Below are 16954 nucleotides of genomic sequence, written 5' to 3' on the forward strand. Positions count from 1 at the left end.
CTGGCTGTGACTAGATATAGACAGGGTGACCGTCTGAACAGCTCAGTCCTCGAAACATAATAAAGTAAACTCCTGAATACCTCTAGTGTATGTAATTTCTTTTCTCACAGTTCAGTATGGCTTTGGGAAGAAAACTGGAATGTTGATTGCTTAAGGCAGTCTCAGAATTTCAACTAAGGAAGCAACTTATGGGGGGAGGGCAGGGGTATCAGCAACACCTTTTCACTACGGAATGTTGTATGGACAGAATCAGCCATATGTGTTTGAAGCTCCCTCACTCATCTAGGTGAAGTGAGAACACTAGGAAGACAGTATTCAGAGCAAAGTGATGCAAGAGCATTCTGAGAGAGAATAAAATGGAAACTCTATGAGCCTCGGGGGGACTATATTGAGGTCCCAGGCAGGGGGTAGGTTTTCTGACCTATGAGTAAGTATGTAATAACACTTTGAGAAACTTCAGTACTGAAGATGGATGAGAAAGGGAAATAGGTAGGGGGGAAGATATGGAAATGAATGGGATAGCCATGGGCAATGATGTTCAACACCCACTTGTCTGAAGCGATATCAGACCAAGCCCGATGGAACAGGCAATGTGGCTTCTTAAGATGGCTGCTGTCTCCTGATCATTTCTGATGTGGTTCCTGACATTCCTGTCAAATCTGCTGTTTAGCTGCTAGGGTGATGGGGGCGATGGAGGAGGCAAATGATCTGAAGTATTGCAATGGTTTCTGCGGTGGTTAGACCCGATATCTACCCTAAAAACAGGGGTGAGCCTGCTGTCTCTCTGTTCAGGCTGATATTTGTAGGACTTCCTAGAGGGGGTAGTGTATAAATCCCTAGTGACCCCAGAGTGGCCCTTAAATTTTTCAATTACTGGAGTGCTTTGTCCGTTCTTTTGCTGAAGAGCTCATTCCCTCGAGCAGGTGGTCCTATATGGTGTCTTGGATCTCCTTTGGTATTTCAGATATCAAGAGCCATGGTCACAACTGTGGCCATACCAGAGGCATCTATGGCTGCCCAGAGAGCTGTTCTAGAAACTGTTTTTGCATGTCAGGAAATTACATCTGGCAAACAACTCGTCTTAGTTTGCCACACAGACTTGCAGTCAGGCAGATGAGTAGACTTTGCACCCATAAAGGTCCAGTTTTTGGGGGTGTTTGTTCTTGGGCTTGCCTTTGTTGAGTTTTGACTTTTCTACCTCTGATGTTGGTGGTCTGGGTAGTGATGTCACAAGGGAGCCTGTAGTCCTCCTCTTCCTGGAGGTACAAGAGGGAAAGCTGCTGAGACACACCTGAGATGGCAGCCCCCATTCAGGCCAGCGTGGCCAGGGCAACATGTTATACAGGTACTGGCCAGTTGCAGCTGTTGGCCCAATGCCACTCATACCTCCTTTGTAGCAGTGCCCTGAGAGAGGGATCTCTGGTACAAGCTGTAGGGTTGGCTCTCAGAAAGTAGAGAACCATCTCTGCTCAACACCATGGAGCAGGCGTAAACCAGAGATGGTGAAGAGTAAGACCCTTCAAATGACAGTGCCATGGAGTAAGGGTTCAGATCCAGTTCTGGTGCTGGGTACTACCCTGATACAAATGATGTTCCCAGAGGGGATCTCAACAGTTGAGAAAGCATACATAGGGCTTGTAATTGGCAGGGTGGTTGGTGCTGGTGCCTTCATTGATACTAGTTTACTGCATTTTGCTCCTTCCTCAGACTCTTTGACCTTGGAGGAGTGAAGATGCTTCTCCTCCCTATGGGATGGTGTCTCCTGATGCTCAGAGCTGTGTTTGAGCTCCACTTTCTTTTGGTCTCACCGCTCTGTTGGTGCACCAGTGCTGGCTCCAATGATGACACTGTCTGAGCCAGAGGCGCCGCTGCCAAAGATGGGGTTGTCAACACTGGCATCAATGCAGTGGTGACCAGTACTGAAGGACTTGGTCAATGTCAACATAACCAGTGCCAATTTTGGCATCATCTTTCCTGCCATTCTTTCATTACTGGACTTTGTGATATTACTCCTGAGGGCATTCTGCGCCAAAAAAATAAAAATTCTGCATACAATATTTTAAAATTCTGCAAACTTCTACACATTTTATGTGTCAAATAAACGTGGAGGCTCCAGCATGGCACTGAGGAGCACAAGCCACTGGCTGCACCGAGATGGGCGATCACTCTGCAGCTCTTCCACTGCCCTTCCCTCTCCCCCCAGGCCATGGACTCAGCAGTAAGGCTGCACCCAACCCTGACACAGCACAAGGACCGGGCCTGCCTCAGAACCACCCCAAGGCCCTGCCCCTCTGTCCCAGGTGCGCGAGGTGTGGGCAGGCAGGCTCGGCCCGACAGGATCAAAGTGTGGAAGGGCTTAGTGTAGGGGCATTCAGGTGTGGGTGAAGAGGGTTCAGTATGGGGCAATCTGGGTGCAGGCAGCTCAGAGGTGGATCCGGGTGCAGGACGGGATCTGGATGCACTGGGGTTTGTTGGGGGGTTCTGGGTGCAAGGGTAATGCGACTCTGCAGGGGAGTCCAGGTGAAGGTGGTTGGAGCTCAGTGAGTGTCTGGGGGTGGGGGAGAAAGTTTGGCAGGGGGTCTGAGTGTGGGGGTTCAGATACTGTGGGGAGTGGGGCTCACAGGTGGGGAATCCAGGTGCAGCTAGCTGGGGCTCGGTGGGGTGGAGATCTGGGTCCGGGTGACTTGGCAGGTTGGTCCAGGTGCAGGGGGAGTGGGGCTCAGCATGGGGGGTTCTGGACAGTGATCCTTCCCCCTGCAGCTGAGGAGCGACGGGTGCAAGAAGCAGGGGCAGTTGCAGAGCTTCCTGCAGCCTGGGGAGAAATCTAGGGGTGGGTCTGACCAACTCTGGATGCTGCTCAGGGGAAGAGGAAGTTCTGTCCAGCCCAGCTGGGACTACCAACTGAGCCCAGCGCAGGGCAGGAGACACCAGCCAGGTCTTTCCCAGTCCAGCCTCCTGCCTCACAGTGATTTACCATTCTGCTGGCTGCCCTGGGCACCCAGAACATACTGCTGGAGAGGGTTGCATGACCACTCTTGTGGCTTCCCTTTGCTTCACCATCAGAAAGTCATTTTTCTGCAGGGAAGCAAAGAAATCTGCAGGGGACATGAATTCTGTGCATGTGCAGTGGTGCAAAATTCCCCCAGGAGTATGATATGGTGTCTGCTCAACAGAGCACTACCTAATGATAACTCTTTCAGTTGCTCTTTGGAGGTGGTCATCTCCTCTGCCTCATGGATCACTCAAGTAGGTGTAGCTTCAGTCAGGTGTAGCTTCCCTAGACTTGAGAGTCCCTGGGGAGAAGCATTTGGATACTGAACACCTATTAGGAATATGGTTCTCCCTCAGACAGAATAGACATCAACTATACCTATCAAAACAGGGATGAATCCGTCACAGGTTGGGAAGGGATTAAACTGTGAAGGTTTGGAGTCTGCCATGAGAGTACTTTGTTAGTGCAAAGTACAGAGGAGAGGGCTGGATGGTAGCTTTTTAAAAAAATGTTCAATGACGGGAGCATGAAAGTAAAGATTTGTTCACAAAGTTGGTTGAAAAGAAATGATTTAAAAGTGGGTTGAACATTCACCAGGTTCCGTCTTGCTGCCATAGGCAAAAAGAAGGAACTGAAGGACGGTCACAGCCGTTCCGCCCTTTATGCCCTAGCATGGGAGCATGAGGCAGCACAGGGACCATGGTAGCCCCAACAGACACTGTTAACCATGTGATCTCATGCACCAGAATGCCTAAAGTGGGAGTCACACTAACATACTCGAAGAACTACTTCAATTTTTAAACTTCAGCAAATATTATGTATAGCTGGGGACAAAAGGACCTGAAATCACAAAACAAAATGGATTTCATTGCTCTAGGATTTAAGAAGTTGTTTCACAGAGCTAGTTACTGGGAAAATTTTGCACTAGTTAAATAAATCCCTGAGAACAAGGGTAAACAATGTTTTTGCCCTTGCTTAGATCCAAACTCCCATAATCTTCAATGGATACCTCCAGTCAATAGGAGTTCCTCTCAAAGCATCTTTCATTCAAGGATCTCAAAGTGCTTTTAAAGTATTATCACAATTTTACAGATGGTAAAACTGAGGAATACAGAGGTTAGGTGACTTGTCAAAGGTCACACACAACTAGTGGCAGAGCTGGGAATAGAGCTTCGGTCTCTTGATTTCCAGTCCCGTGCTCTAGCCACAAACCAGAAAGTCTCACTTATGAGCAAATCAGATGTAAGCAAAGAATATGACCCTTTCCCTTCCCTTCCCTCCCCTCCCTACCTCTTTTCTGGCTTTTCTTTCTCTTTCTTCTCTTTAAACTCCTTAAAAGAAGAGTAAGATTGTTTTATGATAAGATTTGATTAATATAAACTACAGATTACTTCTTTTATTGCACGTAACAGTGTCTCCTGTAGAAAGTAATTTTTTTCTTTTAAAATCTCATTTCACTTATATCCATTTGATCAGAATTTGAAAAAACACTAACATGCAAGAAAAATAACGTACGCTATAAAAGCCTCTGTATGGCACTGGGAACAGGCTGTAATACCAGACAATATAGAAAACATCTCCTGCAGGGTCTGCCATAAAAGGAGATGTTTTATGCAAACAAAGAATACTGAAATTATTTCTGCCCTAAATAAATACTTAAATTGTTATTAGAATTAAGAGAAATAATAATTCAGCTCAAGGAGGAAAAGTTAAAACCAGGAATCTCCTACATTTTAATACAAGTTACTAAGCTTAATCCTCCCAGCATTTGCAGTTTACAGGGACTTTTCCTATTACAGTGTAAGCTATCTAATTCAAAGGTGCACAGATGCCTTTAATTTTCATTCTGGCAATAAAATGTATCCAGATCTATGCCACAGTACACATGGATGATGCCCATAACAAGTTACCTTTTTTTTTTTTTTTTTTTAAATTAAATGCAGTTTTGTTTTAAAATATTTTGGAACTGTCAAATTATAGTTCCTCACATTCAGGATGTTGCCAATACATATGGAAAACTGAAATGTATACTTGATTTACTTCTAAGTTTTAAAAAAGTTTTAGACTACTATGAAGTAAAAAAAAGTGTTTGATTTTGAAATGTTTAGGGATGGGCCCTGTTACTGCAGTATTATATGGTATATCATAAGAGGTAGGTGTATGCTATTGTACAAACATCCTCAAATGATTTATGACACAACATGCTTTGAACTCCTATTGGGGGAAAAGGAAATAAAGAGAACACACATTAAAAAAAAAGAACTTAAAATCTAAAAGATGCTTTTAACAAGCAAAGGGTTAGTTTTTGGTTGAAGGTATTAAAGAAATAAAAAAGTGAAGAATGGAACGAATGTATAAGAGAACAACGAATAGTGCTCTTTTTTTAAAAAAATTACCAGTATGACGGGTTTCACCAAGAGGTTCAAGTTTTCGAAGTCTATTAACTTTGGGGGTTCCCCAGCCAACTAAAGAAAAACAAACACATTAAAAAAAGTACCACTCTGTCAAAATATTTGGCTCTGAAGAAAAGCTGGGAGGGAGGGGGAATCTTTCTCCTCAGGAGACAAGAAAGTATTAGGGGGTGGGGGAAGGAATACTTTATATATGGTGTATTAGTGAATCCACTGAAAACAAATTATTATTTAAAATGCAATGTAAAGCAGCAGTGAAAAATATCTTAATATTTTAGAGAGTTGCACTTACTGAATTTTCTTGAACTTTTGTTAATGCAACAGACAAAACACTTTCCCTGTTTCCCCAGTTTTACACTTTCAATCTAATACTAACTGCATACACTGTAAGAGATTCCATCAATAGATGTAGTTACTGAAAAAATTACCCAAATTAAAAGCTGGAAGAACAGTGTACTTCAATCAGATAGGAGAAGCAGATCATCCTGAAAATCAGGACAGTAGCCATTTGTAAGACAAGATATCTAAATCATCTCTGAAATATTTTTGTACCTGCCTGTTAATTGCTGTAGGTACCATCAGTTTTTTTTTTTCCTGTCATAGAAGTAATGTTCAAGTTATACCAAGGTGCATGATTTCCAAGATCTGTGAGGAGTTCAAAAGATTAAGTTTTCTACTGGCAGCTTTACATATTAATAATCAGATTTTTCCTACTCAGCACATTATGAGCTTTCTTGGAAGGATGTCACTGGGCCTTCTTTTGGCTTTCTGGAAAGCAAGTGATTGTGCGTTTTCTCCAGCTGTTCCTATTGAAGAAGCTCACAATATGACGAGCAAGAAATCAGAATGGTCACACGTTACATTTAAGTAATATTAACAATTTATAAAGGGTTATTATTGATATATGTAGTTATACCAAATAAATTACATCTAAATGGGGAATTATTGAAGCATAGTATATATTACTCTTCTACAGCCATGCTGGTCAATTTTCCCAACCCCTAACTAGGAACTGAGCAAATATACCCTGCAGGTTAGCTTGCCCTTGTGAGTTGAGAGACTTAGGCAAAGCCTACTGACAGAATGATAGTGCTCAACAGCCTCGTACAAGTGGGGATCTACATGGGCAATTCTCAAAAGAAACTAATCAAACTATGATGGCATAATCCTGGGTGAAAACGGTTTTTCTCTGCATGTTTAAAAAGCCAAGTCTTTTAAGGGCCCAGCTTTCATGAACTGGCACACTTATTACCACAAGGTATTTAACTCACCTGGTGGAAGAGGTGGAGGTGGGGTCGGATTTTTGGGAACAGCTTCCTCTGCATTGACTGGTTCCACCCTGTGACTCCTTTTTAACTTCAGTTTCTTTGTTTTCTTTTTACTGGTATCTACAACAAATGGAAAGACAATAGTTCATGGACCACACATTTACTGTTAAGAATGAACTCTACTATACTGTACAGATGTGTCCTTTTGATGACTATAAGCATTGGGATGGACCGCTCTACGTATTTTCATTCTGTATGCAATGAACAGCAGTCCTGACATGATATATAACACACACAACTGACTTTTAAACCTTATTACTGTAAATAATCATGTATGTACATGTAAGATCCAAAGTTTGTCTTTAGATAGGTGAGTACAACTCATTGATATTAATGCAAGGTGTGGTATGGATTTGAAGGTACTGGTAAAAATGGGTCGATTGTAACTGGATAAGACTGATGAATACACTAATTCTTGGTTGAATTATGACATTCCTCTGTACAGTAACATAATTGTGCATTTGTATCTTTCAGTTATTTGTGTTGTGGCATGCACAAAGTCATACAGACACAGGGAAGAGTTGGGTGAAAAATAAGAATCAAATTAAATATAACAATGGTAGTTAAGACAGTAAGTGGCTATATTCAAATTGGAGTTATCACCTGAATCAAGGCATTCTGAGGTTTGTTGGTCACCCTCTTCTTCATGCTCCAATTGCTGTGCGAGTGCAGATTTGTATGTTTCTATCAGTCTATAATCATTTGTTTTTTGGCTACAGCTACTGGTCAGGCTCTGTGTATCCATTTGTTCCTGCTCTGCTTTAGGTTTCAAGGCAATGGCATCTTTTTCAATCTCCATCCTCTGCCTCTTCTCTTGTTCAATTCTTTTTTCATTCTAGCAAAAGTAATACAAGACATCATCTTAATATTTAGTGTCAGAGACTGCTCTAAAAAGATAGGAATAGGATCCTAAACACAGGGGGGTAAGACACAGAGACCGTTTTTAAAAAAAATTTTCATGTGTAGCATAATTAACAAGTTTCAAGAATGTGCAAAAGAGGAAATAAAACCCCAAGGTTCACAAGATGCTGCTCAAGATTTAACCTGGAAAAATGAACAACTAAAAGCTCTAGAAGTGATTTTAGATTTCTGAGCGGTAACCAGTTTAGGGAGGAATGGCTGCATACAGCTTCATGACCAAAATGTGTTTTCATTCTTTTTACTTTTTTTAAATGCCATGCGAGAAAAAGATAAAAGTACAAATAGCGTCAATACCCCAAGCCAGAGAATTAAAAACTTTTACTAACTTCAATTTCTATTCGTTTATTTTGTTTTGAAAAACACACACCTTTTGAAATACCTTGCAAATCACCATTTTGTCTTGGTGGAACACTGATTACGTAATGCAGACTTGATAGAGTATCTGCTCTATAAGTTTCACATAATCAGCAGCTCTGCAGCACTTGTAGCACTCTTCTTCTCCCCCCGCCCCACAGATGTGCAGTACTGTAGGATCCTGTGAAATCTGTCATTGTGCACATAGCTGACTTTACAGGATATGATCGTGTGGATGCTTGTACTGGAGAGTAGGACCAAGCCTTGATTATTTACATTTATCAGAGCTCACTATTTTTTCTATAAGCACAATATCTTAAATTAAAAAACAAAGAAAAATATGGTACACTAAATATGAATCTGATGACTATTTGAATTAAAAGGATGTGTCTGAAGAAAACTATTTATACAGTTTTCATATTTCATAACACACAATTCCAACAGCTCTAAACCAACCAAAAATACTGTATTATGCCGCAAGTCTGTATGGTTAAGTAAGGGATGGACCCTATATGACTGGGGCACATGGTTGAAACAGCTCCCATAAAGCCAAAATAAAAACCCCCTTTTGCAACAAAAATTTAAAAAAAAAAAGAGTGAATGAAGCTGATTCCAATTAAATGGGAAACCGAAAATGGCTTCTTCTGAACACTGCAACAGTTTATTCTGAAAATTCTGCAGTAAACTGCATGGCAAACAAAACATTTTTCTTAAACCGGTACTAAGATATTTCTTTATTGTTAGATTACTGATACAACTTCACAGCACACAAAAAACACTTACTAACCTTTTGCAACTTGTTCTGAGATGTGTTGCTCTTGCCCATTCCAGGTTAGATGACTCCCAAGCAGTACCCCAGGAGGTGGGCTCAGAGTTCATGGACACTCTTCTGTAACTGCCTTGGGCAATGCTGTAGTGGGATGCGAAGGTATGCACCAACCACCAGGTTGCGACTCTGTAGATGTCCTGAATTTGGACCTGCGTGAGACATGCTGCCGATGAAGCCTGGGCTTGTGTGGAGTGAGCGGTTAAGGACGGACGGAGGCAGGACATTCGCCTGCTCATAGCAGGCCCAAATACAGGCAGTTATCCAGGACAAGATCTCTAGTTGGACACAGGAAGCCCTCTCATCCTTTCCGCTATTGCTACAAAGAGTTGTGTGGACTTGCAGAAGGGTTTTGTCCTTCTCAATATAAAAAGCAAGGGCAAGCCTAACGTCCGAGTGAAGCCGCCATTCCTCAGAGTTCTTGTGATATTTCTGGAAGAGACTGGTAGGAAAATGGCTTGCTTGTTATAGAATTGTGACACCACCATTGGTAGGAAAGCCAAATTGGGGCACAGTTGGACCTTAAAGAACACAGTATAGTAAGGCAGTTCTGACATAAAGACCTGGATTTCAGAGACCCTTCTGGCTGAGGTGATCACCACTAGGAAGGCAACCTTCCAAGAGAGAAGTAGCAGGGGGCACGATGCTAACTGCTTAAAGGGGAGACTTGTGAGTCTTGACAGAACCAGGTTTAAGTTCCATGGGGAGGTCGGCTCACGGACCTGAGAACACAGCCTCTCCAGCCCCTTGAGAAACCGTATGGTCATCGCCTGGGAAAACACTAACCTGCTGTTCACTGGAGGGTGGAATGCTGAGATGGCTGCTAAGAGTACCTTGATAGATATGAGAGCCAGGCCCTGCTGCTTTAAGTGGAGGAAACAGACCAAGATAGACTGGAGGGAAGATTGAGATGGAGAGAGAGTGGATTGAGAAGCTCAAATCAGGAAATGCTTCTACTTGCCCAGGTAGGTAGCCTTGGTGGAAGCCTGTCTACCTAGAAAGATCTGCTGGACCTGTTCCGAGCAAGCCTGTTCTTCTGGGTTCAGCCATGCAGCATCCACGCAGTTGGGTGCAAGGAGACGAGGTTTGGGGAAGCAACCAGCTACGGTCTTGTGAAATTAGGTCTGGATCGAGTGGGAGTGAGAGAGAGTGGGGTTGCCGCTCTCCAAGAGCATGCCAAACTAGTGTTGATATGGCCATGCCAGGGCTATCAGAATAACTCTCACCTTGTCCCGTTTGATTTTTAGGAGGACCTTGTGAACCAAGGGGATCGGGGGAAAGGCATAGAATAGGAGATCTGTCCATGGGTGGAGGAAAGCATTGGAGAGGGAGACTGGGCTGTGCCTGCGCAGCAAACAAAACTGATGGCACTTCCTGTTCTGCCTGGTAGTAACCAGGTCCACCTGGGGAGGCCCCCCCCCTTTGGAAGATGAACCTGATGACCAAAGGTGAAAGGAACACTCGTGGTGAGAGAAAAGGGAACTGCTGAGCTTATCAGCCAATACATTCTGCGCTCCTGTGAAATGGGACACCTCAAGATGAATGGAGTGCTTTGCACAGAAGTCCCACAGATGGATGGCTTCCTGACACGGGGCCAGAGATCAAGCCCCACCCTGCTTGTTGATGTAAAACATGGCCACAGTATTGTCTCTCAGAACTTGCACCACCTCGCCTGAGATCTGGGGAAGGAACACTTGGCATGCTAAGCGTACTGCCCTGAGCTCCCTGACATTTATGTGCAGGGAGAGTTCCTCTTGGGACCAGAGGCCCTGAGTTCTGAGTTCGACTCCCCACTCTAAGTCTGACACATCCGAGATTGAAGTATATGCTGCCATGTGCCTCAATAGCTTGAAGCAAACCTGAGCTGTCATGATTGGGTGGACCTTGACACTGGATATCAGGTCTGACATGGGCTTGAATCAGGCCTCCAGCAGAAAGGCTCTGGCTTAGGTTGAGTCGAGCACCGCCCCAATAAATGTTATTCTCTGAACTGAGAAAAGAGTGACTTCTGCTCGTTTATCAACAGACCCAGCGATCGGAAGGTGGCTCGGACCATGCTGATACTGTTCTGTACTTAAGCCTGCTACCAACCTGTGATCAGCCAGTCAAGGTACGAGTAGAGCTGGACACCTCACCGTCTGACGAAGGCTGCTACTATCGCCATACATTTTGTGAAAACTCGGGGGGCTGCCAATAGGCCAAAGCGAACAGCAGTGAATTGGTAATGGTATTGACCAACTATAAAACTAAGAAATCTTCTGTGGCCAAAGACGACAGAAATGTTAAAGTATGCATCCTTTAAGTCGAGGGTGGCGAACCAGTCTCCTGGATCCAGGGAGGGAATGATGGAAGCCAGGGAGACCATGCGGAACCTCAGTTTCTGTTGAGGTGATGCAGGTCCAAGATGGGCCAGAGGCCTCCTTTGGGATTAGAAAATACCAGGAATAAAACCCCCTCCCTCTCAAGTCTTGTGGAACCTCCTCCACAACCCCCATCCGTAGGACAGATTGAACCTCCTGGACGAGGAGTTGCTCATGAGATGGGTGCCTGAAGAGCGATGGGAGGGAGAGGTGGATAAAAACTCACGGGTATACCTGACTGTCCCTGTACTTGGGACCCAATGGGTTGATGTTATGTATGACCATGCTGGGCTGAATAGGGACAGACAGTCCAAAACAAAAAGGGGAGTCAGATCCGAAATGGTGACTGGCACAGTGCCCTCTGACACACCTTTAAAAAGCCTTCTTAGGCCCCCCAGAGTACCTCTGAGAGCCCGACGGGAGTGGTTGGTGCCATTTATAACCTCTCCCTTTACTCTTGTAGAAGCTGATGGAGTGTAAACGCCTAAAGACCATGGGGTGGCTCTCGAGTCCTTTAGGCCATGAAGTCTCGCGTCTGTCTGCTCCGAGAAAAGAGAGGAGTCTTCAAAGGGGAGGCTCTGGATGGACCGTTGGACCCTGTGAGGAAGCCCGGAGGACTGGAGCCAAGAATAACGCCTCATGGTGACAGTGAAGGCCATTATCCTAGCTGCTGAGTCGGCAGCATCCAGACCCTCCAGGAGAGAGGTCCTGGCCACATTCCTACTCTGCTCCATGAGGGCAGCAAACTCCTGCCTTGAATCTTGGGGTAAGGAATCCTAAAACTAGCCAAGGAGTCTGATAGATTATAATAGTATTTCTCCATCAAAGCTTGCTGGTTGGAGAGATGCAGTTGAAGGGTACCCGTTGAATAAACCTTTCTTCCAGAAAGGTCCAGTCTCTTAGCGTCCTTTTGTTTGGGGGTTGCACTCGACTGGCCCTGCCTGTCCCTATTTGCTGCAGGCACCACCAGGGACCCTGAGGAGGAAAGGGTGTGAGTACATGTATTTGAACCATGGGTATAATACTTCTTCTCTGCCCTCTCTGAGGTGGGGGACAGAGAAGGAGCTTGCCACAGGGACTTGACTGGTCCCATTACTGCCTCATTGATGGGTAAGGCCACTTTGGAGGGAGCTGCTGCCACCAGGATATCAATAAGGCTGTGTGATGCCTCTGAGCTACTCAAATTTCGAGACCCAGGTCCACAGCCACCTGATTCAGAAGGTCTGATGGGCCCTGAAGTCATCCTATGGAAGCAGGCTACTGGGTCCCGGGACAGCCTCGCCTGGGGAGGATGAGGAGGTAGCTTGCATCAGAGGGGCTCCTTCCTCTTCCTCAAGTATGTTCACCTGAGTCAACTCCTGAACATTGGTATCGGGGTCAGTATCGCAGTCGGGGTCTGGTGCCAAGTGGGAAGGAGCAGTAGCCCATCTCTTGGAAACCACCAAGTAGGAGCGATGGGAGGTAGGACCTGGTACTGGGGAAAACCCTCAGGGATTCCAGTAAGGCTATGGCATAGGCCAGTGGCCCATTGGTCAGGTGCTGGCAGGGGGACTGGAACTGAAGTCCAGTGGCAGATAGGCTGGGTACTGGTGAAGGGCTTTAGGTTGCACATAAGGTCATCTTGACACCGGGATCAGGGATGGCTTTTCCTTAGAGGGTGCCAGGGGGCCAAGTGCCGGGAAGAATCCTGACGCTCCTTGTTCCCTCCTACTTCCGGTCACTGGAACTGACAGATGTCCCATTGAAAAGCCCCCAGGGTCTATGGATCGGTCAGACCACTGGTACCACAGTGGCTTCCAGGTGTCAGAGGAGGGTCCCACACTGGACTTAATGCTTTACGTGGAGTCGACGGTGCCATCACAGGACCAGGAGAGGAAGAGTAGCCTGGCATGGGTCTCACTGTGCTGCCTTCCTCCGCTTGCCTTTTTTCTGCACCAGTGAGCACTTTCTGTCGGTGAATTGCCTTTTCTGCTTCTTCCTTGGCACTGGAGATGGTGAATGGTCCTGGGAAGAGCTCAGTGCCAGAGTGCTTCACGCTGACGCCAGTGTGCTTGGTGCTGAATCCATGAGGGCGGCTTCCATTTGGATAGCTGTCAGCCTAATGTCCCTGTCTTTTTTAGTGCAGGATCTGAAGTTCTGACACATCTGGCACTTGTCTTTCAAGTGAGTCTCCTGCAAGCACTTCAAGCAGCTGGAGCGTGGGTCACTCACAGGCACAGGTTTGCCACAGAAGGTACAAGGCTTGAAGCCTGGGCACCAGGGCATGCCCAGGCCTTGGGGTGAAGGAGTCCCAGGAACTACATATTTACACTATGTACACTAACACTAATTACAAAAACTATATACACTGAACTATGATAACTAAGAATGAAGTTAGAGTCCAAAAACCACTGACAAGAAAGCCTTGCCAGAGCAAGTGGGGTCGTTCCAGCAACCGTCATGGGCGGTAAGAAGTAAATGAGAGGGTACGTGGCTGGCAGTGCCCCTTATAGCGACACATAAGCACGCAGCTGCAGAGGGTGCTAGAGCCGGCCTGACAGATACCACTGAGGGTAAAATCTCCAGCAACAGTGCATGTGGCATGTTACACAGGTAACATGGAATGGACAAGAACAAACACTCAAAAGAAACCAAGATTCTCATGATGAAAGCTATCACAATGTGTATGCAACTTTATAGATGAACAAAACTCTCAAGAGCCCAGATTTGTATAATTGCTCAGATACCTCTGTTAACTGTAGGTCCAATATGATTGACATTTCTAAATATTCCTACCTCAGTGATTACAGTAGATATTGGCTGGAAGGGGTTGCTAGAAATTGGCTCAGAGTCAACCTCCTTAGGTACATTTCTTCCTTCACATTCAGTTTCTTTTCTCTCCCTTTGTTCTCTATTTTTTTGGTTAAAAAACAGAAGAATCTTGAAGCAATAGAATCAGAAATATTAGAACACTTATTAGGTCATCTAATTCATCCCCCAACTCATGCTAGATTGTTTTTTTTACAGTATGTCTTTGTGTTTTGAATACTGTACTCCAAACTGATGGAGTTTTAAGCTAACCTAAAAAAAGAAAGATTGAAAACTAACTCCATAAAATCAATTATTTAGCTCTAAATGGCCTGGGACCAGGCTACCTGAAACTGCCTCCCTCCTCACAACATGCTGCCACAGTTATGATCAGCAGAGCTACAGGCTGATTCCCCCTCTACAAGCTACAGACAGGGCTGCTAGCAGGATGTTCTGAATAATGGCTCTGGAATGTCCTCTGATCCCCGCTGTGCTTTAGCCCATATTTGTCCATTTTCACTGCATCCTTTCTACAGAGCCCACTTGTTTCACCTGGGCTTTGACATGAGTTCAGGAAGAATGAAGTATTGGCCAGTACATTGGGGTGTTATCTGTATTTAGAGCAGCTGCTTGGTAGAAAGGGCCTGTACTACATTAAATCCTTGCAATTTATCTAGCACGGCTTTTCCTTGGATTAATACTAAGGTAAATGGGGGACTGCTGATAGCTCAGCATTGGTACTACAGCACTACATTTCACAGAAGTCCTTTATGGGTAATTCTAACTGGCTAATTAAAGCCTTGCATGAGAACTTTGGTTGTTTGTTTACTTAAATTTATAATCACTTGAACAGCGCACACCCAAGGCAATGCCTGGGAACAGGTGTAGTGCTGATTAAAACTGATGTGAATAAATTCTCTGGCTGATGCATTCTGAAGTAACTGCACTTAGAGGGAACTCTTGGGGAGACCTGTCTGAATGGAATTGCAGTAACCAATCTGGGAAGTTATTAAAGTATAGATTGAAACAGAATTCCACCTGAGTTATTAATACATACAAATATCTCATGACAAGAGATTTATCTGATGCAAATAGCCAAATGAAAGTTCCATGATAACTGTTAAATCTAAACCCCCAACTGCTGTCAGAAATAACAAAGTCTACAGCTGGGAGGATGACTCACCATCCCTGCCCATCCTGGCTAATAGCCATTGATGGACCTATCCTCCATGAACTTCTCTAGTTCTTTTTTGAACCGTTACAGTCTTGGCCTTCACAACACCCTCTGGCAAGGAGTTTGACAGGTTGACTATGCGTTGTGTGAAGAATTACTTCCTTTTGTTTGTTTTAAACCTGCTGCCTATTAATTTCATATGGTGGCCCCTAGTTCTTGTGTTATGAGGAGTAAACAACACTTCCTTATTTACTTTCTCCACACCAGTCATGATTTTATAGACCTCCAGCACATCCCCCCTTAGTCATCTCTTTTCCAAGCTAAAAAGTCCCAGTCTTATTACTCTCTCCTCATATGGCAGCTGTTCCATACCCCTTATTTTTGTTGCCCTTTTCTGAACCCTTTCCAATTACAATATATCTTTTTTGAGATGGGGCAACCACATCTGCATGCAGTATTCAAGATGTAATCGAACCATGGATTTATATAGAGGCAAGATGATATTTTCTGTCTTATTATCTCTCTCTTAATGATTCCCAACGTTCTGTTAACTTTTTTGACTGCTGCTGAACACTGAGTGGATGTTTTCAGAGAATTCTCCACAACGAATCGTTAACATGACCGTTTTATTCATGGAACCCCTTCATGTGGAGGAAAGAAAGCCAAGGAAGGTAGAATACCTTTCTTCTCGTATCTTCCTTACTCGTTCAGCTCTTTCTCGCTTCTCTTGTTCCTCATATGCTTTTTGCTCTGTTGTGTCTTTTTGTACGCGCTCATTTAAGGCATCAAAATCTTTTGCTATAGTATGTAGCAGCCAATACAGACCTTTTCTTATAGATTTGTCAATTTTTTTCCCATAGCCCATGACAGCTGAGCAAGGCTCCTGTAAATTTAATAGAGAAAGTAAAGGGGAAAAAGAATAATTATATCTCTGATCACATTCCTAAATTATAAACAATGAAGTCTTAGCAAATGGTTAGTATGTATTCAAAATATTGTTTCAGCTAAAGCACTACACATTTAAAATATCTTGTAAATTTAAGAGTTTTTTGCCAACATGTAAATCATGAGTTTCATCCAAATTCCTTATTTCCAGTCCCACTCCAGTAACAGTAGAATTCTCTAGAGTCAATAGAAAAGACGGGCACACAATTCCTCTGTCCCACTCACAAGTACCATGAGAATCCAACCATATTCTTCTCACAATAGCACTGCTTTATGAGTAGTCTAAATTATGCATTCCATCTTTTCCTTGCAAATCCAAATATAGCAACTTCAGAAGTCGATCCATTCTCTAATGACTGATTGACCCCTTAAGCCTTCCTCTGCATAACAGCTAAACTGTTCATGCTACTTTAAATATGAAAGAAAAAAGTTTTCCATTAATTGTTTTCAGAATAAAGTAGTTAATTCTCCCGCGATTATATCACCAACCAAATGTTCATGCCTTTGATACACTATTTTTTTAATTATACATAAAGCACCAAAACTGTGCATGGAGTTTATAAACAACTTACAGAAGAAAACAATATTACCTGCTAAGGACCTACTACACCACAATCCCAGTTTGGCTCTAACATTATATGCTCCTGCACTCTAGAGAGCTGTGTTCACCTTCCTAGGTTTAAATCAGCATGTTGTTTACCAGTGAAAGCTGCAGCATCTGATGGTAGAGCCAAATCACTGAGAAGATCAACAGGTAGCACCATCATATCCTCTGACTTGGTTTCCCTCATTAGCTGTTTACAGGGCTTTCTGCAGCATGGCAGTAACTAACTCCAAAGTCTCACAGAGACTATAT

General features: G+C 44.0%; 1 protein-coding gene across 4 annotated transcripts in view; it reads right to left on the bottom strand.

The window, feature by feature from the left end:
* Positions 1-16954, bottom strand: part of ARL13B (ARF like GTPase 13B) — an 80129-nt gene that overhangs the window by 5983 nt on the left and 57192 nt on the right. Inside the window, exons 6-11 of one of the 4 annotated variants that reach the window (XM_048870172.2) lie at positions 15834-16036; positions 13968-14082; positions 7335-7566; positions 6675-6791; positions 5389-5457; positions 4283-4323 (exon numbers count right to left, since the gene is read on the bottom strand). In XM_048870172.2, coding sequence (XP_048726129.2) covers positions 4316-4323; positions 5389-5457; positions 6675-6791; positions 7335-7566; positions 13968-14082; positions 15834-16036 — 744 coding nt within the window. In that variant the 3' untranslated portion in view covers positions 4283-4315. Of the gene's footprint in view, positions 1-4282; positions 4324-5388; positions 5458-5500; positions 6049-6674; positions 6792-7334; positions 7567-13967; positions 14083-15833; positions 16037-16954 lie in introns of those variants that run through there. The other 3 variants (XM_048870144.2, XM_048870155.2, XM_048870182.2) reach the window with 3 other exon arrangements.

The sequence above is a fragment of the Caretta caretta genome, chromosome 1 (assembly GCF_965140235.1).
Source record: "Caretta caretta isolate rCarCar2 chromosome 1, rCarCar1.hap1, whole genome shotgun sequence".
In the NCBI taxonomy this organism is placed as follows: domain Eukaryota; kingdom Metazoa; phylum Chordata; order Testudines; family Cheloniidae; genus Caretta; species Caretta caretta.